Consider the following 25,257-nt stretch of genomic DNA (forward strand, 5'->3'; position numbering starts at 1 on the left):
ATTATGTAAGCAATTTCTTCTTTTACGATTTCTTCTTTTTTTTATGTACATTAATAGTTTCTTCTCCCCTTTCATACGCTTAAAAAGCATTTATTATTTCTGAAGCTTTAGTCGTAGACAGCATTTTTTAAGTTATGAGTCTGCATCTTTTTAGTTGATACATTTGTTTGTAAGGTAAGGTAACTCAAGAAACTTGAATTAGAGTTATACTGTAGAAATAAATGCAAATGCGAAATCACTGCTAATTAAATGCAAGTGGTTACTGTAGTTACCACATTTGGTAAGTTCACATTATGGGGAATTTAACTTTTTGCTTGAACACTGTAAATCGTTATAGAAATATTCTTGTTCATTTTCAAGAGAAGAAATTAAGCGTGAACTCCTGTTCCTTATAGTCTCTCGTGTTTTGAGAATAGTGTATGTTTGTGATATTGCGCAACGAAATCTGTATCATATTTATAAGATCGAGTTTGGGTTCAAAAACATTTCGTAATTGAGTGTCACAGAAAAATCAATTTTCGAATTTATGTTATGTATTTTAATTGTTTATGCATCGCATCCCAGTTAAAATGTCACCATCAAAAATACCCGAGTTTAAAATGTGTTTAATATAAAATAAGTAATAAAAAAAGTAAATTCTCCGATTTAGTGGCCTTATAAGTATTGTTGTATAAAATGTGGTTTTGGAGTAGTGTCTCAAATATACTATTAAAATTCGAATGATAATGTTTGGTGAGGTGATGTTTGAATCCATGATCTGTTTCCGAGCAATAAAGCTATAGGCTATAGTCATTATATGAAAGCATTAGATGCAAGCGCTGTAATGGGCATAGAGAGAAACACACATTAAGCAACTAAAGAAGCACATTATTAGCATAATACACAAATAAAAATACAATACATAAGTACAATATGTAAACTAATATAAGTACAATTTTATCTTGTTTTACGTATGCAGTGAAACAAAACACAGTCCCTGACCAAATTATTAGACGCACTCTAAGATTCTATAGAATATGTTAATCAGGGGATACTCTATACATCTGTATTGTTTTTACGAAACCGGTTTGCACTTGTTTACGAGAGTGTGTCAATGGGTTAATATTGTAATGAAGTATGTTAAAAATAGATACAGATAGGAAGTATATAAAAATCTTCGGAATAAAAACCCATTACATGTATGTTTAAATATAAAAGTAATGCCTATACACTCGTGCAAAACATGTCATTATTAAAACACTAGTCACGTAAAAACAATAAAGCTGTATAGAGTATCCCCTGATAATTAAGATTTTACATAGAATTTTAATGTGCGTCTAATAGTTTGGCCAGGGACTATAATTCATTAAATAATAGGTTCAATAAAATTTTAGTGAATTATTCTAATTTTGAAGATTACGTAATTCAGGTTCTTGTAAAAAGTAGCTCAAAAAATAGCCAAGGTCAAAACTATTTTTTTGTAAGAAGTTAAAGAATGCAATTTTGTAAAAAGGTTAAGATTTTTCTTAATAATTTCTTGTGTAACTTTACGTAAACTTTGTTATTCCCAAAATTTACAGATATATTGTAAAAACTAGAAAAAAATATTAAATGCGAGAGAATCTAATAATGAAGCAGCTGCATCGAGTTGCTTAATATCTTGTCGCCATTAATGTAGAGCGCAACAAATAAACGGATCACTCAAAATATCTTTTGATGGGATCGCAATTAACACGTTGAATTCCATGGGGATCATCGGTCACCTGCTCTGAGTTTGTTCGTAGTGCCACGGGGGGTCACCGGTGACCGGCAAAGCTAAGATTATTAGAAACACATAATTCGAGTAAATTTCTAATGCTTTTAATTTTTTTTATATTATTATCGTTACCAAAATGGTTTGAAGAAATGAATGCAATACATACTGAGAAAATCATTTTGGCCAGGCGGGCAAGCCATGTTAAATAAGCTTGACATTCAACGTGTTAATTAGTGTAGACGATATTTTAAGTTACAAAATCATATACAACAACGTATTTTTTTCTGAATAAACATAACTTTTTTTTTGTCTGATTCGAATTTCTGACCACCAAAATATAGGGTGTAGAAGCATTCTGAGGGCCCTGATTTTTTAGTCGAGAGGTCAGTCCAAAGTTTGAAATTCTAAATGTTAATTTTATTTTTTACGTTTTTCGCCTTGTCTCGAGAACATTTTAAAAGAATCGAACAATTTTTGCAAACAATTATAAAATTCGTTTAACAAAAGAAAATTTTAAAAAAAATAACTTTCAGTAAATATATATTATTCCATTTAATAGTAGCCAAAAAAATTTACGTCCCGTTAAAGAATGTAATTTTACGCGGCAAAAAGCAAAATTTGTGCAAAATTGGCCGAATTGTTTTTGAAGATTCGAATTTCAAAAATACGTCATTTTTAGAATTTGATTTCTCAGCAACTAGTCGATCCATTTCTTTCAAAGTTTGTATTTTGTCATTTAAAATGGCATTCTTTAAAATGATATAAAAATTGTATACCTTACATTTCAAATTTTTTTCAACTATTATTAAATAAAATAATAGATATATACTAAAAGATATACTTTGCATGAAATTATCTTTAGATATATTTATGTGGAGAAAAAGTACTTTTCGATTCGTTTAAAAAGTTCTCGAGTTATGGTGAAATACGCAAAAAGTAAATTAACATTAATGGGTTCAAACTCTGTGATTGCTCTTGTGACAATATTTCTCAGATAACAAACATTAAGATTGGGCCCTAGAACGCGAAGATCCGTTTATTAGATCAAGAATTATTCAGAGTGGCCGTTTTCTATTTTGCGCACTGTACACCAAAATATTAAAAGGTCATAAAGTGCATTTTAAGGATAGCACTATTAAAAAATCACAATTATTAAATTTGACATCTAAGCAGTGATCACCTTTCTCAATAATTACGGTTATTAAATTAAATTAGTTTTTTGTGATCGCATATTTAACTGTCATTATTAAATATTATAGATTTTATGAAATATTATTTTATAGATAGATTTATATATTTTTTAAATTGATTTATTATTTATATTTAGTATATAGAATTTATTAAATATTATTATATCATTATTAAATATTATTTTATAACCGTCGTTGAACAGCCGACCCATTTTTTGGGTGTACGACTTCAAATGTTCAACTCCGTAGCCTTGTCATTTTGAACCCAACTCCAGAAGACAAGAGAACTCCTGGATCAAGTATTGGGAGACATATTTGCCTTCGTGGAAGACTTTTTGAGTGAACTAACCCGCATTTGCTTCACATGGAGAGGACGACCACGAGAACCTCCCATGGTTAACCTGACGGTAAAGGGACTTGATCCGTCTGCAGCTGATGATATTTCACGACTAGATTGTGGTCGGTGAAAGCGCATTCATATCGACCAGCCATCGCTGGGATTCGAACCCGGTTCACCTTATTGGAAGGCGAACGCTCTATCCCCTGAGCCGTCTAACTCTAGTAATTAAATTAAATCGCATCTTTAATGATGTTGTAATTAAATCGCCTTTTAAGATTAAATCTCTATTTACAGTTATTGAATTGCATCGTATCCCCTTAACTGAAACAAAAATATTAAAAGAGGGCAAAAATGAAATTCAACATTTTAAAATCTTTTTTTATTCTATTCAGACTGCGTTTAAATAATTATTTATTTTGGAATTTAATGGAAATAATAACCATGATAAAAGTTGATATTATTAAACTATAACAGTATTATTTTTGTTTTATAAAAAAAAATTGAAATAAAATGGGTGTTTAATGTTTATCAAAAATGAAACTAACCTATTTGTCTTTTCTTCCTTCGTTTTTCCATGGCCATAAGATCTTGTAGTCTATTTTCATCTGGGCATGTTTTATTCAATGCATCTTCTGCAATGGAAGAGTGTAGTATTAACCTCACTTCCGACAAATAACTATTTTCATAATTTTGAATGTTTTACAGTCATGAATTATGTTTTAAGATGAACATTCATAAGAGACAAACAGTAAAGTACAGAAGCATGGGATAGCCTGGTCGGTAGGGCGCTGGGCTCATGTCCGAGAGTTCCTGTGTTCGAACCCCGCCGGCCGAAGACTCCCCGTGTAGTAAAATGGTGACTGATGCAAGCTAAATCAGTCGAGTCGCAAAGTCCTCCATGTTCCCATAACAAATCAATACCTCGGGGTATACTGGATTGGAAATGGATCTTTCTCGGATTCAGGTCAAAATTACGATCTGTGGATGAATGAATGGGTCAGCCCTATAAACGGGCGTGACTGACGTATGGCAGAAGTCGAAATCTGGGTCATAGATGGCGCCACTGGAAAACAAGAACAATCGCATCCCCCTGCCTCAACAGGCATACGTCAACAACGGTAAAGTACAGTATCTCTTAGTATGGCTTCGTTACATTGTGGAGGCTTATAGACCCACAAAAAATGCCCTCTTTACATAGGGTTTCTGAAAGGACCTGTAGAAAATTCCAGAAAACTATCCGAAAAATGATATTCAATCCCGGTTCAGATAAGTCTCGGAAGCGCAACAAAAATCAAATGAATCCGTCTTCAAATGGGAGAATCTCCGAATTCCTTGCTGTTGTTCATCATAGAGTTCCCAACAATAGGGAGCATCAAATAAAATTTAAGAAATATATCCACTTTTAATAATTTTGTAATTTGTTTAAAGTGAATGACTTAAGTAAATGGCAGGAATAAATGATTTTGAAAAATATGTTATGGATGCAGGAATTGTGACAGATAAAAAGTAATTTCAAGATAAGTAGTTGATTAAAAAGCATTTATATAACAGATTTAGGCAAGTTGACATTAAAAATATTTTTTAAAGATTAATTTAAATTAAGAGAGGACAACATAATTTGGATTGAAAAGCTTTTTTAAAATTTGCATAATTACTTTTAACTTTGCTCTTTTGTTTAGTCAGTGTATAAAAAATTCAAGCAATCTATTCATCAGCAAATAAAGGTTCGCAAATTCGTGTTTGTCCCGTTTAGGAAACCCTTAAACTTCATCCCATGAAGATTTCCAAAATGGTACTCATTTAATTTAAATCTAACGGAACTTCTTATTTATTCTGTCTAATGAATATTTAAAAGGAAAACAGGTCTTTGATTTATTTTAAGTCTTTCTTACCTTCGTCCGACCCATCGATACAGTCCTTGACACCATCTTTGACCCTATGTCCATCTATGCAGTGGGGTAACCCACACCGGCAACGGTGCTGACCTCGGCTGCATTCTGAAAGTAAATAAAAACATTTTAAGCTACATAATTTGAATTTTGAAGAGTACATAACATTCAGCGTCACTGGGAAACTTCATAAGCTTTTTTTTTATTGCAAAATTCATTTACCGCGAATGGCCATAAGACCACTTTTTTTAAGCAATATTATGTTAAAATGTTTATGGAATTTAAATTGATTCATAAAAAGAATATTCTAACCAAAAATCAACTTGATTTTTAAGACCATTTTTCGAGTTGGAAAGGTGGATGAGGTTAAAGTGGTGTAAAGGCTTCTTGAATTTCTGTGATTATAAATAGCGGAATCGATACGTTCTGTGTTTATAACTAATAGACTCGATGATAAACGAAGGCACAGTTGTCAATGGCTCTCTCTCTCTGTCATTTACATCCCAAGACAAAATTCTGGATGGTTCCATCAAAACACTTCGATGGTTTATGTTTGGTTTCAGTGAGATTCCTGATGGTCCAACAGCATTGGATGGTCATCATGATCATCCAACATCATTCCATGACGCGGTTTTGATACTCCAACAAACTTTCATCGCACCATGATGGAAAATGTTACTATGATGATTTATCCTCAAGAGAATTTACACTCTCATGGACACACAATCCTTGATGATCCGTGATAGTTCATGATGATTTCCGACTATACATTTCCCATGATGGGAGTGCTTGTTGGTTCTCAGGAATCAAAACAATTTTCGATTTTTTTTTCTTTTCTTGTACCATCCTACATCAGTCCCAATTCCTACATTGGAATGGTGGTTGTTCATGATCCTTCCAACATTTGATTTTTTAATTTTGTTAATGAAATTAAATTGGAATTTCTAAATGCAAATTTATTTAAAAATCCTCGTCATTTAAAATTTTGTATTCTCTTAATTTAAAATCGAATGAATGATAAGAATAACTAACCTTCGTCTGATCCATCGTCGCAGTCTGGCCACCCATCGTGGAATCTTTCGTTCGGAATACACTGATGTATAGTTTGGCACTGAAATTCTTCCCCGATTTTACATTCTAAAATTGAGAAAACAGAAAATCAATTCATTCCTTTTTGAAATCACAACACACTATAACAACAGGTTTTGTAAACCATAAAGTGATCCACATGTGTAAATAAATACAAAAAGTTTTTATTCATTGTTTCGGTCGATGTATCACATAATCATAAACATCATTTTAAATATTTTATTCACTAAATCACGCGTTATTGAAATTTTTATTTAAAAAAAATTTAAAATAAATTACGATCAGAACCTTCAGAAAGTTTCTTCAGAAACTTTTTCAAAATCCGCGAAAGCCTATCCGTTAACACTTTGAGTTTTAAGACTTACGGTAACAAACTGTTTTCCATATTTACACGATATGATCGTGAACAAATGACGTTTTTTATTATAAACATACTCAAATTAAAATATCTTTCACGGTTAATTGTTAAGCACATAAAACACTCGATTTTGACAGCACATTCCGCAACTACTAGTTTTATTACAACACTTGGACAAACTCAAAAAATACAATAATTGTTTACTGACTGTACAGTCCCTAGCCTAATTATTAGACGCATTATAACATTCTAAGTAAAATAATAATTATCACGTGATACTCTACAACTTTGTTGTTTTCAAGCGACTGAAACCCGTTTGCACTTGTTTACGTTCGTGCACCCATTGGTTAAAACAGATGATATAAAATATAAATTCGACAATGGGATAAATGAGACGATACATTATATAAATATAAAATATTTATTATAACAGGTATTATATTGTAATAATTAGATCCAATTATTAGATGCGCTGTCGTTTTTTAATAATGACATGGTTTTACACTAGTTTATATGAAATACTTTTATATTTAAACATACATGTCATGGGTTTTAATTCAAGAGATTTCTTATATACTTCCCATGTGTATTTATTTTTTAATGTATTGCATTATAATGCTGATCATTTGATACACGAACATAATCAAGTGTAAACCGGTTTCAGCCGTGTAAAAACAATTAAGCTGTATAGTATCGCCTGATAATTATTATTTTACATAAAATTCAATAATGCGTCTAATAATTTGATATAAATATGAATTAGAATTAAAATTTTTCTTTGTATAACTTTATTGTTTTTGTTTTAAACTTAATTTAAATGTCAGAACTTTTAAACTATTTAATAATAACAATGAAACTAAAATGTGTGCTTTTGATTTATTTATAATATTATTTTAAAAACATTCATTCTTGACACATAGATAATAAATATTTATGATAGGTACAAAATAATACCTATAAATTATAACATCTATTAACATACCTATAAATAACATCAACCTGTTATTATTTTTTTGTATATTAAAAAAATTAATGTTGCAATCGTTTCCGCACTTTTCCTTTAATGGTTGGCCACCCGTACCGTAGATAACCACGATATAATTGAAAAGTTTATTTCATTATATTAATTTTACATAGCTACTTTTTTCCGAAAAAAAAACCCTTTTTGAACGGTCAGCTACCCACAAAAATTGTTTTAGTCCGAAAATTAATCTGGCGAATGACAAATAATGGATGTTTTACTTTCTAAAAAAAAACTATGTCTTTACAAAAACGTAGTTCAAATCTAATTGTGTCTTAAATTTTACAACAAACTTCACATCATTGAATGTGGATAAAAAAAAAAGATAAATTGCTTTTAATTAGCTCGTCATTTCTCGTAGCAGTCAAGGATGTAAAGTCATTATTTACGGATGTTAACGATACGAGCAATTGGAATTTTTTTAATGTTGTTGTAATTTGTTGTTGTAAAATGCATGAAGCAAAAGACTACAACAAGAATATATTGATAAATTGTTTTCACGTGATAAAATTCTGCAATTTTTAAACAATGAATTTTGTATTTTACTGTATCCGAAAAATGAGTAAAATTTTTTTTTTAAAGAAAGAACATTATAATAATTTTCACAAATAAAGCGTTTCAACACAGTTTTAATGGGATAAAAAAGCATTTGATAAAATTGTTCATCATTGTAGGTTAATGGAGCTAGTTTCGTTAAATTGATAAGCATTTTTTTTAATAATTTTGCAAAATCAGCAATTTAAATTTTACAATATTTCCATAGCGTTTTTAAACTAATGTTTTGAAAGCAATATTTTACAAAACACTCATCACAGTTTTGTAAATAAATTTTTTTTTTTATAAAACGGTGATTTTTTTAATATATAAAATAATGACCGGTTTGTTTAAAATTTGATCTGCAAGTTTAAAAAATTTTTAAAAAAAATTCGATTATAAATTTTATTAAAATGTATTCAGAACTCTTTTTGTTCCCTTACTGGTCTATAATAGTTATTGAAATTCAAAAATAGAAGAAAAATAAATAAATAAGGAGATAAATGAATTTACGTTTTTAAAGTCACTCATTTTATTCTTATCAACTGGATTGAGCAAAATAGAAAAGCATTATTAAAAATGGAAGTTTTTTAGGTAGACTGAAAATCAAACCTAAAAAATTAGATAAACTAAACAGGATAGAGTCGCGCAGTGAAGACACGGTTCCCAGTAGAACACCGATGTCAAGCATCACTGGCTGTGGTTAGTAAGCGGGTGGGTGACTACTTTGATCAGCTTAAGTAGGGACAGAGGGTGAGCGGTATCGTCCTCCTTAAACTGTTCTACCGTAAAGTGCTCGACTTAGCGCGCAGGTCGTCGGGCAACCGAAGCGGGGATGCCATCCCCTTTGCAGAGGATCAAAATTGTGATGACACAATTTCGAAACGTATCATCATCAGGATGTTTCCCAAACCGTCGCCAATAGCCCATTGTGCAGCTTTAGTGCGACGTAAATAAAGTACCTATCTACCTAAAAAGGACAAAATAGTTTTACGTTTATCAGACCTGATGCAGGAAAGATATCACTTTCAAACATATGGGCACATTTTTGGTGATTATAGAAATTTAGTGTAAAAGGGCCTTTTCTTTTTTTTCCCTTTTTTTTTTTAGGTCTGAGAAAAATAAAATTATTTTCTCCTTTTTAGTCTGCTTGAAACAGGATTTGTTTTTTTAAATGCAATTTTTTTAGTTCTTCGTCTGTTAGTTTGTTTACGCAGGAAATTTGTTAGGAAATTTATGCCGGAATTGATTCATAAAGTAAAAAACAAATTCCAAAAAAATATGAGAACAAAACATAAAAAATGTAGTTTATAAACCGATGAAAAAAACTGTCTTTCAAAATGTTAAAAAGAATTTTAACAAATATAATATAATAAAATAGGTCTAAATTTAGGTTTTTCTTCATCAACACTGGAATTTCGGTAATAATTTGGTTGGTTTTGAGATGAGTCGGATAAAGAGTCTCATGGTGAGGTTGAAATTCGCGTCGGATGGAATATCCTTAGAAAACATCATTTCTTGGAGAAGTGAATAAATATTAGATATCCCACTCTTACTTGCGAATGCAAATTAAATAGAAGTTTGTCCCACGCTTCATTTTTCAGCTGAAAGTGACAAAAATAAAAAGCTCTTTAATAACACTCTTTCTTCACTACTTTCTTCCACTGCGTACATTTTCTACTATTCCTATGGGTTGAAAAATACGTAAAAATAAGTACTTTTAAGTAAGTATGAAGTTTGAATAATTTAATTTAAAATAAAAAGAGTGAACTTTTAAAGATAACTTTCGAATTTTAAATAAAAGTCAACTGCTTTTGTAAATTGTGATTTGTAATTTAAAATGTTCATCTTATTTTATTGGAAATGTAAAATTATGAAGAAAGAATGAAAAGATGATTTTTGACTTTTTTTTTGACACATCCTCAGAATAGTTTTTTTAGTATTTATTTTATTTTCTCATTCTGAACTTTTATACCTGAAATGATACAAAAGCTAAAATAGCAACTAATCGGTCTACCTGACTTTTTTATTTCGAAATTTGTGACCACCTTATTTTGTTTAAAACTGAACAGTAAATAATGAAATGAACTGTGCTTCCCTTACGAATTTTTTCGAAAAAAAAAAATGCGAAAAATAAACATATTTTTTTATTTCATTACTAAATACAAGGAACTCAAATAAAAAAAAAATACGCAATTTATAAGTTGAAATTATTTGAATTTTTTAATGTGTCAAAAATATTTAATTTACCATTATCCCAAATTATTTCGGAAAAATGAAGTAGTTAAATATTTCTCTTTGTATATGTTCACATCTTCTAAAAAAATCATCTACATTACAGTAGGGAACCGATTATCCGGAACGATCGGGACCATCGCTATTCCGGATAACTGATTTTTCCGGTTTTCTGAATCACTACAAAAAGCCGTTTTTTTTATTGTTAAACCCAACTAAAAAAAAAATAATTATGGAAATAATCTTAAAAAGAGGAAAAAACGATGAAGTAATACACTAATGATTATTTCCAAAGTGATGGTAAGGTAAACATCCTTCAAAAAAGAAAGAAAAATCCTAAAATCTTATGAGGAAAAAAAATATCTTTTAAAAAAATGGCGGGAAAATTTCTCGAATTTCGTTCCGGTTTTTTGGTTTTCCGGTTTTCTGATTTCCGGATAACGGGTTCTGTACTGTACTTTCACTTTTTACTCTTTTTTTTTCTATGTAAATTAAACAACCATCGTATTGTGCAAAACACATGTCCCACACATGGCAAGCTCCCAAACAAATAACTTGCAATCGCAGCAGATTATTATTATTTTCCGCTTTGCTTACGGCCCAATGAAAATGTTATAAAACAAAACGTATTGACGAATTCTGCTATGCCCGAGTTTATTCGGGATAATAAATATTTGCAATATATACATATCCGAGTCAACTCGGGATATTCAGGGAAGCGGTTAAAAAAATACGCAAATAGACAAAAGGAATATTATTTTAATTTCGAAAAATTTATATTTACGATTATAAAATTCTAGGCTGATTCGGGATCTAATACCTAATGAATACAAAGTACACGCGTTTCCTAATAACTTATCGAGATATGTTTTAAGAATCTTACAATTAATAATATTAAATATATTAAATATTAAAAAAATAAAACAGAAAAAATTATTTTGCTCTGTGTCCCATGCTGTTATGTCCATTTGTTAATCTAGCAACACTCATTTTCAAATAAAGGAGGAAAAAAAAAAACAGTTATTCACGAAATATATTTCTCAACATTGACAAATTAATTTACATCTCATTAGTGTTTTCCTCCAAGTCTCGTCGTTAGAAAGAGCAATGCAATCAAGAACGTTTTTAATAAACAATAAACACTGAAATTGAGATAAAGTGGATAGATTAAAGAGATATAACATGTATCGTTCATGTATTTTTTTCACTTCAGAAACTTCTTAGAATAAAAAAAAAAAAATATATTTACTTTACATTTTTTTCAATCCATTTACATAAAATGTAGTGGAAAAATAAGGAAATATTTTAGATAAATTATTTTTTAATGTATATAATTATCACACTGTAAATAATTTCGAACCATTCTATCACTTCAATGTTCTTAAAAACCTTATTCAGAGCAAATCTCGAAAGTGCAAAATAGTGAAATGTTTTCTTCAAAAGTTGTTGTTTCCCGTTCATTAAATGAATGTCAATAAATAATTGTATTTGTTCATTAAATGAATGTAAATAAATCAAATAAACAACAACAAAAAATGATTCACGAAGAGGAAAGCATGCAACGACAGTACCAAAGAAGAAAAAAAAAAGCCGCATGCAAATTTATTTATTTTGATATTAACTTGTTTTAGAACAAAACGAGACTTTGTTTTGGAAGATAATGTAAATTGTTTTTTAGATATACTCCTCAATAAATGAATATAGTTTCTTAATGGTCTCTCTATTTTCAATTGCAATTATCAAGTTTTTACTTACATAATGAGTGATTCTGCTAGTCTAGACGCAGACCTCACCGCAATTTCCTGACATTATGGTTACAAATAGTACGGTTTTTACAATAGAATTTATTAACAATGGCTATAATATTAATATCCCCAAAAAATTATTTTCCAATTTTTTGGGATATGAATATTATTTATTTATCAAAGTGCGTTAATATTGTATTTCCACGGAGTATTTTTCAGTAGTTTTGTACAGTAGTTTTATAGTTAATTACTAAACGCAGTTACATTCCTTAATTTTTGCAATTTAGAGGGGAAAAAACCCTTTCGAACTCTATGTCTGAACGGGTTTTTGTCTTATCGAGATTACAGTCCCTGATCAAATGATAAGACGCTCTGCAAGATTCTATTTAATTATCAGGCGATACTCTACAACAATAAGTGTTCACGCGGCTATTTACACTTGTTTACCTTCGTGTATAAACTGGTTAACATTGTAATGCATCGCGTTGAAAATAATTACAAATAGGAAGTCTATAAAAGATCTTCTTTATTAAAACTCATTTCACTTAAATTTAAATATAAGAGTATTGCCTATAAATTCGTGCAAAAGATACAATTATTAAAACACTGCAGAGCATCGAATAATTTAGTCTAATTATTATGATATACTAATAAAATGCTTGATATAATAAATATCCTATATTTATCTAATATATTGTGTAATGTATCCAATTGCGAAATTTATTTTATATATTGTTTAATTTAACCCACTGAACGTCAACAAACCGGTTTCAGTCCCTCAAAAACAATAAAGTTGCATAGTATAACTTGATAATTAAGATTATATATAGAATCTAATAGTGCGTCTAATAACTGTAGTTAATTTAATATGTATATAAACATTCTCCACACACATCGAAAAAAGACTCTCAAGCATTTGTTGTGGCGGTATTTTTCTAAAGTCATAAAAACGTGAAAGATAAATAGAAAAGAATCTTTTTTATTGAGTGAAATAAAACGCTCACTGAGTTTTCCCTTGACCCAAATTGACGGGAATGCCTCCGCTCTTTAAATCAAATCAGAGTAAGTAAGCATGCAAACAGTTGGCGCAACAAAATCTTGCACTGAACGGTTGAAGGAGTTTTCTGAATTTAAATCATGTGACTTATGAGAAGGAGAATCTTCTTCTGAAAAATGGAATATATAGAGCAGTATTTTGTTGTTGTTTTTTTTTTGAAAAAAAAAACATACAATAAAAGCTTTACTGCCGTTTTCTGGTACCGAAAAATGAATTATACGCAAATAAAATTGATAATTTTATATTTTAACATCTGCTGTCCTAAAAAAAAATTCATGGTTTTGATAAATAAATCTGAAAGTTATTTTGTTATTTGTAAATGACTGGAAAAAAACTTTCAAATAAATAGTGCAGTAATAAGCATGAGTAATTGTAAATTCAAATAAACTAATTCGATTTGTTTTATTCATTGATTATTTATTTTTAGGGATTAAGAGCTGATATATAAAATAACTCAAATATTATATACCTATTTTTTGCTTAACTTTAATTAAAATTTCATCGCCGTACCCGGTTTTTTTCCCCAGAAAAAACAAAGCGTAAAGATGCTTTTTTCTCATGGATGGGTTTTGTGTTTACAGATTATTTGAATGCCCGAAGCATTTTTTTTTTTTATCAAAGACAAAGGTTTGATTTTGAAAGAAGTTTTTTAAAAGTTTCTTTTTTAATAATTTTATAGCCTGTTAAGTTTCTGTGACTAGTAAATTTCTTAATTTTGTACGTAAATAACCGTAGAAAATCTTGATGATTTAAGAAAGTAATGTTTAAAAAAGTGAAATGTGGCCGTGATCACTGTTATCATTAAGCAAAATAGTTTCAAAATATGAAAAAATAAATAAAAAAAGGTTAATAATATAATTATTGGGAATTATTTCGGATTTTTTTTTCTTCTTTTTTTTTTACATGAAGTTCAAGTCATGAAAACTTATCTTAATTATCTCGAAAGCAATATAATTCCATATCCCCCCTCAACAAGTGATTTACAGGTTGATTTTCTGGGTAGGTAAGGAAACTTTCAGTGATAAGTTGAGTAAGTTCTATCAAATGGTCCCCCAAAGGAAATATTTATACAGTTTTATGATTGTGATATGATTCTGGTGCAATGTACCACATAAAACTTTTTATCATTGCTGAATGCTACTGAAGTACACTGTTAGAAATTTCTCGGTTAAAATGGTTAAATAACAATTTATTTAATTGTTATTTTACCATATTGAAACAAAACAGTCAAACTAACATAAATAAGATGGTATTCAAGCTGTTAACTGTGAGAAAAATCGTTTATTAATTGATTTCACCTAATGCGGTTAAACAACCAGAATTTTTTCGCCCCACCAAATGAGTCTACTTAATTCCTTGCAGTTGGGCACATATTATAGCCGTGATGGCTGTCAATCTGATGACCGACCGAACCGGGTTCGAGTCACATTGGCGATAATCCTATATTTCCCCCATTCCTTTCAACAACGAAGAGTTTTCAGTGTCCCCAACTGGTGACTCTAGTCTATTAAAGTGCGATACTCTCATTTATGGATAGATGGCGGCACTATGAAGCTACTAAACTATCTCCAAGTCCAGTTAAATGTCCTTTTCCTTCTTTTGAAAGTATGCTAGTTGTAAATGGTTTAAAAAATGTATACTTCTATATTCATGCTTTTTTAACCATACTATTTGTGAACTGTTTCAAAACCGTAAAGATAAAAAATGTTCTTTGCTGCAAATTTTACGGTTAATGGGATGGGCAGACTGGTGCCAGTTATTTTACCATAATTTTAGAATGAAAATTCTAAAAATGTACTCTTTTAACTAGAAAGTTAATAACGTGCAAAGCGTGTTCCGTCATCAATAAACAGTTAGTTTAAATAATTGTTTTAAATCGTCTGCCGATATAATAACTGCAACTCTAGCTGGTTGCTGGGCAACCAAACGACTTTTTCTTATTATTAATGTTATGCTTATCGTTCGTCTGTGCATGTCTGTGGAAATAAAAGAATGTAAAAGCTAACAAAGCGTTCATACTCATTTTACATAAATCTAGTGGAAATGTTATTTCAGACGAAGAACATATCGGATAGAACTCATAGGGCAGTCTTTGAATGAGCATGAAGAAGTCAAGATGACGTCATTTGTGTTTTCTTTCATCAGCCAATAAATAATCTTTGTATGCGTTTATTAAAAGTATCCATCCATAAAATAGAACGTTGTACTACATTATGTTTATATAATACAGATACGTTTATATTCATTCCCTGAATATCTAATATTTTATTTAATGTATAGATTAAAATAATGTAAAGTAATGTATAGATTACTTTAGTAATTTTGAAATTAAACTAATTTTCGGCAATTTAATGGACCACTCTAGTTTATTTGCACATAAGCTAGATAATTTGTAGAATAACTGGTTTCTACACTTTAAAAATAAGATATACAGTTCCAAATTATCAGACGCACTATAAAGATTCTATGTAAAATCTTCATTATCAGTTGATAGATTATACGGCTTTATTTTTCTTTTACTAGACTGAAACCGGCCTGTACTTGTTTACGTTCAATTGGTTAACATTATAATGCAAAACGTTAAAAATAAATTAAAATAGGAAGTGCATAAAAAATCTTCTGCATAAAAACCCATTAGATGTATGTTTAAATATAACAGTATTGCCTATAAACGCGAGCAAAACATACAATTATTAAAACACTACAGTGCGTCTCATCATTTGATCTCATTATTATAATATACTTGATATAATAAATATTCCGTATTTATATAATATATCGCCTAATTTATATTATCCATCGTCCAATTCAACCCATTGATACTGGTTCCAGTCTCTTAAAGACAATAAAGCCGTATAGTAGCCGTGTATAATTAAGATTTTACATAGAATCTTATAGAGCGTCTAATAGTTTGGCCAGGGACTGTATGTAATCACAGATATTAATCATTTAAAAAACATTAAAAGATGTTACTTTTAACTAATTCCTTAACGAGCGAATTAAAATAAATATCTAATTAGATTTGACCATAGAAAATTCGAATAAGAAAAAAAGACATTACCAAAGAGCACTCAAAAAGAAAATATGAATGTAAAAAAATCGTAACCTACACTCTATCAATGTAACGCCATTTTTAGTATTTATATTTAGATTTAAATCTCTTCATTCTCTTCAAAAATAGGAAATAACAGAAATACCAGTTCTCCCTCCCATCAGTATTCTGCTCGAAGCAAATTATTTTGTGTGACCAGAACTTGCGGGGCCGAATCTAGGCCAAGGAGTTCTACCTCCAGCCTTAAGGCATGCAGATAACATTCGGGACAATTCGTGAAGTGACCATTTCTTTTATAGAGAGATTCCACTGTTCTCTCTCTTTTTATCGTTTGCGTTACTTGGTTTGTTTACTTTTTTTTGAAACAACTCTCGAGTCATGCTTACCGGCATTAAATCTTAAGGAATAGTTCCAACGAGAAGAGAATTCGCGCTTCGTTAAAACTTCAACTGAAGTGTGTGTGCTTTTAATTCATGTACAAGGACGGGAAATAAGATATTTGTTTCCTTTTTCTTTTTTGTTTAGCAAATCGGTTGAGCCATTTTTAAAGTTTATTTCGTGGGACAAAAATCATCACTTTTTCGAAAAGTTAAAGAATATATCGATACATATAATATTGTGTCGTTATTAATAATAATTCTAAAAATGTAACTTAAAATAATTTTGTTTCTTAAGAAATATATATAAAACTACAGATATATTCCTTTTATATATTTAAAAAAAGAAACAGGTGGCGCCTCAGTATCCCTCAGCATTTCCCGGAATTGCATGTGCAGTTTATTTTAGATAGTTTCTGCCTTGTTTAAAACTTTATATTTGACAATTCATTTTCTAAACCTCCATTTTAATTCAGTTAGAGGCTCCACTTCTTTCTCGAACATCAACCATCGGAATATATTTTTTTTCAGATCGAATACCGATCGATCTAGGGTAGAATACCGATAAAGCATTGGAGTAAGAAATAAAGATACATTGATATTCTTTTACAGAAAAATTTATTTACTTAAGAATTTATTTGCTTTTAGAAAAGTCAACAATTTAAAACGCATTGTTCGTCTTCAGATATACATAACTGCAAAATATTATAATTCTACTACTTATTATTTTCTCTAAAACGAATGGCGCAATGCAGGAGGAAAATCTTCAATTTGAATATAAAGTTAAGTCGAAGTTTTCTTCTTTAAATTACGTTAAAAGTCTTATGTTTCGAATCTTCGAAACAGATTTTTTTTTTGTAAGATGGGCTTCGTCCACTCATTTCATCTGTCTTAAAATTAAAATAACGTAGAAATATTTAAAAGTTCAAAATAAAATAATGATGCCATTAAGTAGAAGTTAATATAGTTTAAAATTAAAAGTTCTCACATAAAAAGCGTTTTTTCATTTACGTTTTCTCTTACAGTCCCTGGACAAATTATTAGGCGCACTGTAAGATTCTATGTAAAATCTTAATGATTAGGGGATGCTATACAGCTTTATTGTTTTTATGTGACTGAAACTGCCTTGCACTTGTTTACATTCGTATATCAATTAGTTAAATTAGACGATAGAAAATATAAATTCAACGATGGGATAAATTCGACTCTTCATTATATAAATATAGAATATTTATTGTATGAGGTATTATATAGGCACATTATAATAATTACACCAAATTATGAGACTCACTGTTAAGGTCTGGTTTCTTAGGACAAGCGCCTTATCTGGGCGTCAGCGGGACGTCAACGTCGCGCTGACGCCAACAGAATACTGGTTTGTTAGCTCAAGGTCTGGTTTCTTAGAACTAGCGCCTTATCTGGGCGTCAGCGGAAAGTTGACGTAGAGCTGACGCCAAAAAAATACTTTTTTGTTCGCTCAGCGTGAGCAGTCAATCCTACGCAGACATTATCTCTCATTACGCATGCGTTAATAACGTAAAAAAATATTTATTTTGAATTTGTATTGATTTTGTGATTGTCGACCAGTGTTTTAGAGAACAAATAATGACTTTGTCCAAGAAAAAGCACATTATAGATGAGCTAAATGAAGAGTGCTATGTTTAATGAAGAAGCTATGTTTAATGTCAAAATCAAAATCTTGGCTGATTTCAATGTGCTGTTGGATGTTGTCCGCCATTGCTTCTGTGGCTAACGTCACGTTGTAATCCAACTGCAGTTGAGTTGGACGGCAGTGGTAGTTCAGATGAGCGTTCAATGACGTATACTATCAAACTCACAAATGGACCAATCAGAGGTTAGCGCTGATTTCCAGCTGACGGCGTCCTGTCCTAAGAAACCAGGCCTTTAGTGTTTTAATAATGACATGTTTTGCACGAGTTTATCGACAATACTTTTATATTTAAACATGCATGTCATGGGTTTTTATAGGAGATTTTTTATACATTTCCTATTTGTATTTATTCTTAACGTATTGCAATACAATGTCAACCTATTGATACACTAACGTAAACAAATCAGTCAGATAAAGACAATAAAGCTGTATAGAGTATCACCTGATCATTAAGATTTTACATAGAATCCTATACTGCGTCTAATAATTTGACCAGGGATTGAATGCTCCATAGTTAATTAAAAATCCATTTCTGGCCAAACTTAATGAAATCACTGAAAACAAAATAATAAACTCTTTTTTTTTTTAAATTTTATGTACGTAAAATATATTCTTCTCTGTACATGCTGAAAAAAGGTTCTGGACTTCACGCACACAAATAGTTAAAAATGTTTAAATTTGACAGTCTAAAGATGAAACCTAACAGACATGAATATTTGTCACAATTTAATAAAAGTAACATAAAATTCGCTAAAAAACGCGCTTATTTCATGTAACAATCCAATATATTTTAATTTCAAAAACTCTATTTTTAATACCCGGTTCTATTCAAATACCGGTTAGTCTTCCCTTTCATTAGTTATTCGTGAAATAAAACAACGCCTTAACCACTACCACACCCTTTACCACAAACACCTACGTAAAGGGTTTAAATAAACACCCACCAGTGTTTCAAGAGTCACAACTCAACTCCTCTATTCAAAAGGAGAAAAACAAGGTTGCGTTTTTATGGAAGCAATGGTATCTACCGAAGTCATCTCTTTGGTATGTCTCTTCCATACTATTCAATAGAATATTTCCTCTCAGGTTGCATTCATTGAAGAAAGGTTAAAGAAGGTTGGAAAATAATAGCCATCTTAAACAATAAAGACCGATTTGCAGAGATGATATTGAACTTAAGAGCTCACTGTTTTAGCATCGACATGTAACACTTGAATGGAACACCTCTGACATTTCATTCACTTATCTAACAGCAATAATGAATGAATATTCATTCAGGGCATAACTATAGGAGTGAATTATTTGTTGCGAAAGATTATTTGGAAATTCAGTAAGTGTACAGTCTCTGGCCAAATTATTAGACACACTGTAAAGATTCTATGTAAAATCTTAATGATCAGGCGATACTCTATACAGCTTTATTGCTTTTACGCGGTTTGCACTTGTTTACGTTCGTGTATCCATGGGTTAAATGAGACGATAGAAAATATAAATTGGACGATAGGATACATTAGATGATATATTACATAAATATAGAATATTTATTACATCAAGCATTATGTAAGCATATTATAATAATTAGATCAATATTATTAGACTCACTGTAGTTTTCACTTGATTTGCTAGGGTTAATAGGCAATACTTTTATATTTAAACATACATGTCATGGGTTTTTATTGAGGAGATTTTTTATACTTCCTACGTGTATTTATTTTTAATGCATCGCATTGCAATGTTAACCCATTGATACACGTAAACAAGTGCAAACCAGTTTTAGTCATATAAAAACTATAATAGTATCACATGATAATTAAGGTTTTACACATAATCTTAGAGTGCGTCTCATAATTTGACCAGGACTTTATGTGCAGATTCTTCTGTAAAATAGTTCTTAAATAAATGTCACATTATAATGAGCTCAGTTTTTATTTTGATTTTTAAACATGAAAAAAAAACTGGAATGGAACCTACTATTTTATTTTGTACTTTAAAAGTTTTCTTTTTTCGATGTAGTTAGTCATCATCAGCACTTATTAAATATTTCTTATTCATAAAACAGCCTATTTTCCAATTCGAATCAATTCTGTAACCTACTTTGAAATCATTAACATGGAAGTATAAAATTTCCTAGAGTAACATAGAACTCTCCTTTGGCACTATTCATTTAAAAGCCTTATCATCATCACTGATGTATTCATTTACTTTATTAGCACAAGAAATACTAAAATCATTCATCCAGATTTTCTATATTATTTAAGCAATACATTTCTTTTAAACGCTCTTCATCCCTTCTAAAGCAATTAGGTTCATCACTATTCATGTATTTATTAACTTTTTAAATAAAAACAAATAAAGTTTCGTTTCAAACTTAGAGTGTTAAGATAAATGTTTCAATTAAAAATGATGAATGACAAGGTCTTCGAAATATTGAGGACATCAAAATAAAACTATTTTAACCTGTCTGAGGAAAAGTCACGATGACCTTAAGACGCGTAATTTTTTTTTTTTTTTTTTGCTCCTCCTCGATGACTTTTAATTGAATCTATTCAAAATAGATCAGCCTATGATCAAAAATGTGACAAAGTAAACATTAGAAAGCTAAACATGTTAAATGAAGTGTTTTAATTTAAAATTAGCTATTAACTTTTATTTGAAGTCTTTTTTTTTATTTAAGCTTTTATTTCAATATTTATATATTCTCTAAACATTGTGTGTGTTGTTTTGGGCATTCTCATTTTCAGTTACATTTTGTTTTCCTGCTTAAAAACGATGTATCTCAGAAACTTAAGATGACAAAGTGTTTTTTTTTTGTCATACTACTGTAGTGTGTCTAACAGTACAAAAATACAATTCAAATGCACCAATATATAAGACAGTTCACTCGATTCTATGATGGGGTACCTTTTCACACATGAAAATAGACATAGTTTATATCTATCCTCCCCACATTGGTGACCCGGACGTGATGGGAACACGCTTACCTTGACAGAAACTCCCATTTCGATTTGAACGCGCCTACTTCCATGGATGGTCCGCATTGAACAGTTGACTCGCTACGTGTGACTGCGATATTATCCTCCTCCTCGCGCTGTTGCTACTCAGTCTCGATCACACGCAACATCGACCTGCATAAGCTCGACTGCTCATGGCAACACCATAGCCATCACGACCCTGAACTTAATGCAGCTCTAACGATCAGCAAAAGTACGGTGATCTTAATACTGCTCTCACGGCCTTTTACAAAAACATCGATGAATCAACTAGTGGTATCCGTTCATCGAATTCGATCACAGATAAAATTCTAGTTTGGGAGTACTGTATTTTCATTCGTGAGTTTTTATCTTTTAAATTTACTTCTCATTTATGACGTCACACATTCCAAATTCTTAACTTTAAATAATTTATTTAAGTAGAATTAAGATTATTTTTCCTATACGACTCATCAAAATCAAACAATAATATTTACTAAAATTAAAATCATTCACTGCATTTATTTCGTTATTACTCTTGCTGAGGTAGCCTATTTTAATTTATTTTAGCTACTTTTTTTGTTTGTTAACCATTCAGTATGCTTCAAAGATATTTGATATTTTATAGAAAGCAATTGTGTACGGCAGTGACGTGTTTGATGATTTGGCAACTCATTTGCATCAATGAATAAGAAAAATCAATGAATAGTTTGTGTAAGAGTAAACTAAATAAATTATTTTCACTCAATCACCTAGTTTTGTCCGAAATGTCAATCCCATTCATTATAAAACGAACGGTCTCGTCTTTCGAATTGTGATCGTGAAAGAAAAGGGTATCTTCTTGCTTATCAGAGTGTAGAAAATGACTAATTTTGTCCATTCCTTATTTACAACTATTATTTTTTTTCCTTCCCCCCATTGAAATCGGATAATGAGATTTTTCGAACTCACTCTTTTGTGTGTCTTAAGAGATGTGACATACTTTGTAAAATTTATTGGGCAGAAGACAGCGTTTTATATTTAATCGGACAATACAATATATCACGAAAAGGAGGCGATCATTTCGACTTTCTATTTACAAAATCCTAAAAAAAAAAAAAAAAAAAAAAAAAAACATTGAACACGATATCCGTAAGTAGATTAATATTATAACTTAAAAGAAAAGAAAAATAGAATGTGGGATGTCCTCATTTCGAAGCCTCTTTGTAAAATATCTTTTTATTTTTAATTTTTTTAGTTTACCATTGAGTTATTTTAGTTAATGTTTATAAAAACGTTTTAGTCTATCTGAGTTTCTTTTCGTTTTTCTTAATTTTTCAAATATTTTTCGATTGTGTGTTTTGAGTTCATAAAATGTATAGTTTTTTTCTCACAATCCACTGTGGGCCAGAAGACCATGATCTTTGGCCAAAAGTCAAAAATTAAATTTTTAACTAAAATATGTGTAGGCAGTTTTAATATAGACCTAATTAAGTATTCATAATCGTTCCAAACATTATTACTACATATTAGATGTTATAATTTACTTTTTGGACTGACGAGAGTACAATAAAATGAAAAATATGTTAAATATTTTTTTAAATGTAACTTTTAAATTTTTATTTCAGAAATATATATAGGAATTTCACTTTACTGTTACATTTTTATCAGATTAATTAGTTTGAAATGATAGTACAATTTTTCAATGTGTTGGATTAGTTAATACTCTTGACAAACTTACAGTTTATATCTTATCATTTGACATTTTACAATGTTTGAATGACTTTCGAAAGTTAGTTCCAAAAAGTTCCACGAGGTAATTAGCTAAAAAAATTTTTGTTGTCTTCTTTGTTGTTTCTTCTTTCGAAAAAACCTGCCCCATTTTGCCCGTATTGCAAAGGTGGACTAAATATACCGAAGAACAAAAATGATGTTTTTTTTTTTAATGTTTTCGCGTTATTTTGTAATATTACTTCGGAAATAATTTTTTTTTTTTCATTTTTAATATAAAATTACGAAAATTGTTATATTTTGATGGCTATATTTAATTATTTAAACATACTATATTTTTATTTTTGCTCGTCATATTTCTGTCGCCATTTTGCTTTTTTGGGTATTTTTAGTGCATTTCAAAATTTTAACTATGAATTCAATTTACCTGCACATAAAAACCCCTAAAAAAAACCTCAAATTTTGAAACAAATTTTATCGAAATACTAATTTTGACCACGAAACCTTGGATGCTGGCCCACTGTGCAATCATGAAAATTTGCTTCATTGTATTGCAAATATTCATTAGTGCTTTAAAACATTCTATTGGTAACAATAGTTACAAAACTGAATCAAATTCTATTTTCAAGCCATGGTGATTTTTAAACGCGCAATTTCAGTTTTGTTTATTTAATCATAAAAGCATTTTATTGCCTCGGGGACGCATTTCTTCAAACGCATAAGAAAGTTTTCTTAGATGCACATTTTAAGCAGTATCGATTTGCAATCACGCATTTGAAGACGAGCATTTTCTATAATTTGTAATCTATATTATTATTTGTATTCCATAATTAAAGTAATTTTCAAAAGAAGAAATTCACCCATTATTTAAAGCTCAAAAGGCAGTAGCCAAATATTTTTTTAAAAATATTTTTTTCACATTCAAACTTTTGTTTAGACTTCTCAGAAGAAAAAAATTAGAATGCAAATAAAAGTTTAATTATTTTTCTCTTTATAGTATTCGATACTTAACTGCATGAATCATTTCTAAAATTATATGTCCTGCATTTTATAACAGAGTTTTTATGAATATTTCTTTCTCTCCCTTATGGTAAAAATTAACGTCATTTTTTTTATTGTAACAGAACATTGTTTTCTTAAAGACACCAAACGAAAAAAGGATGTGTTAGCCTCGTAAAAGTACAAAAACTATCATCACCTAAACTATCATAAGCCCCCATCAAATAATAATATTAAAAAAAACACACACAATAATTTTGAGTGCTGATGTTTTTTAAAAGACAAATGTGTCTTTGATGACTGCCATAAAATGGTTATCATAGTAATTTGCACGAAGAAAAAAAAAACGTGTTTAAAAAATGGGTGAGCAAAATCTACAGAGTTGATACGCACCACTAATCACTCTAAAAATAAACTTCAGACAGATTGGATGGAATGACCAGATTTGAATATAGTAACTGCTTCGGATTTTCTTCATAGATTGAAGGGTTCAATTTATTTGAAAAATAAATAGATTGCAGATGTCAGTAAAATTGCAATGTAAACCCAAACAATTGTAAATTAAAAACAAAATTAAGTTATTTGAAATGTGATTTTGTATTTCGACGTATATCTTGTTCACACTTAATAAATGCAAAACTAAGGCGTTAACTTTATATCCCACAAAGTTGTGTTTCAGTCATTTAAGAACCACAAACATTTTAAGATTAAAACATTATGTTCAATCAGATTAGGATAATTAAGTTAAGGAGTCATTTACAGTCTCTGGCTAAAGACGCATTATAAGATCCTACGTAAAATTATAATTAACAGGTGATAATTGTTTTTGCAAGACTTCAAACCGGTTTGCAGTTGTTTACATTAGTGTATCAATGAGTTAAATTAGACGATATATAATATAAATTGTTTACTCTCCTGTATCAATTGATTTACAATGTAATTCAATACGTTAAAAATATATACAAATAGGAAGTTTATTAAAAATCTTTCGAATAAAAATCAATTACATATATGTTTAAATATAAAAGTAATGCTTACAAACTCATGTAAAACATGTCATTATTAAAAAACAACTACAGTAGGGGAGAATGGTGTCAATTGTAACATTTTTTACTTAACTATTTTTAACTAACAAAAAATCCAATATATTATTAGTATTAATTGACAGACGAGTAAAGTAGACTATCCTCTACTAGAAAAAAAATTAAATACCTGATTTTAAATATTATTATATTAGTTATTAACAATTTTTGACAGTCGTGCACTTGTTACAATTGTCCCCACT

General features: G+C 29.9%; 1 protein-coding gene across 1 annotated transcript in view; it reads right to left on the bottom strand.

Moving 5' to 3' along the window:
• The window catches only part of LOC107438912 (uncharacterized), a 103,187-nt gene that overhangs the window by 34,356 nt on the left and 43,574 nt on the right, over positions 1-25,257 (bottom strand). The window contains exons 3-5 of the mRNA XM_043052865.3: positions 6,187-6,291; positions 5,158-5,262; positions 3,811-3,897 (exon numbers count right to left, since the gene is read on the bottom strand). Of these exons, the coding sequence (XP_042908799.3) occupies positions 3,811-3,897; positions 5,158-5,262; positions 6,187-6,291 (297 nt within the window). The remainder of the gene's footprint in view (positions 1-3,810; positions 3,898-5,157; positions 5,263-6,186; positions 6,292-25,257) is intronic.

Source organism: Parasteatoda tepidariorum, chromosome 2 (assembly GCF_982258835.1).
Source record: "Parasteatoda tepidariorum strain Cologne lab strain chromosome 2, Ptep-v5.0, whole genome shotgun sequence".
Lineage (NCBI taxonomy): Eukaryota > Metazoa > Arthropoda > Arachnida > Araneae > Theridiidae > Parasteatoda > Parasteatoda tepidariorum.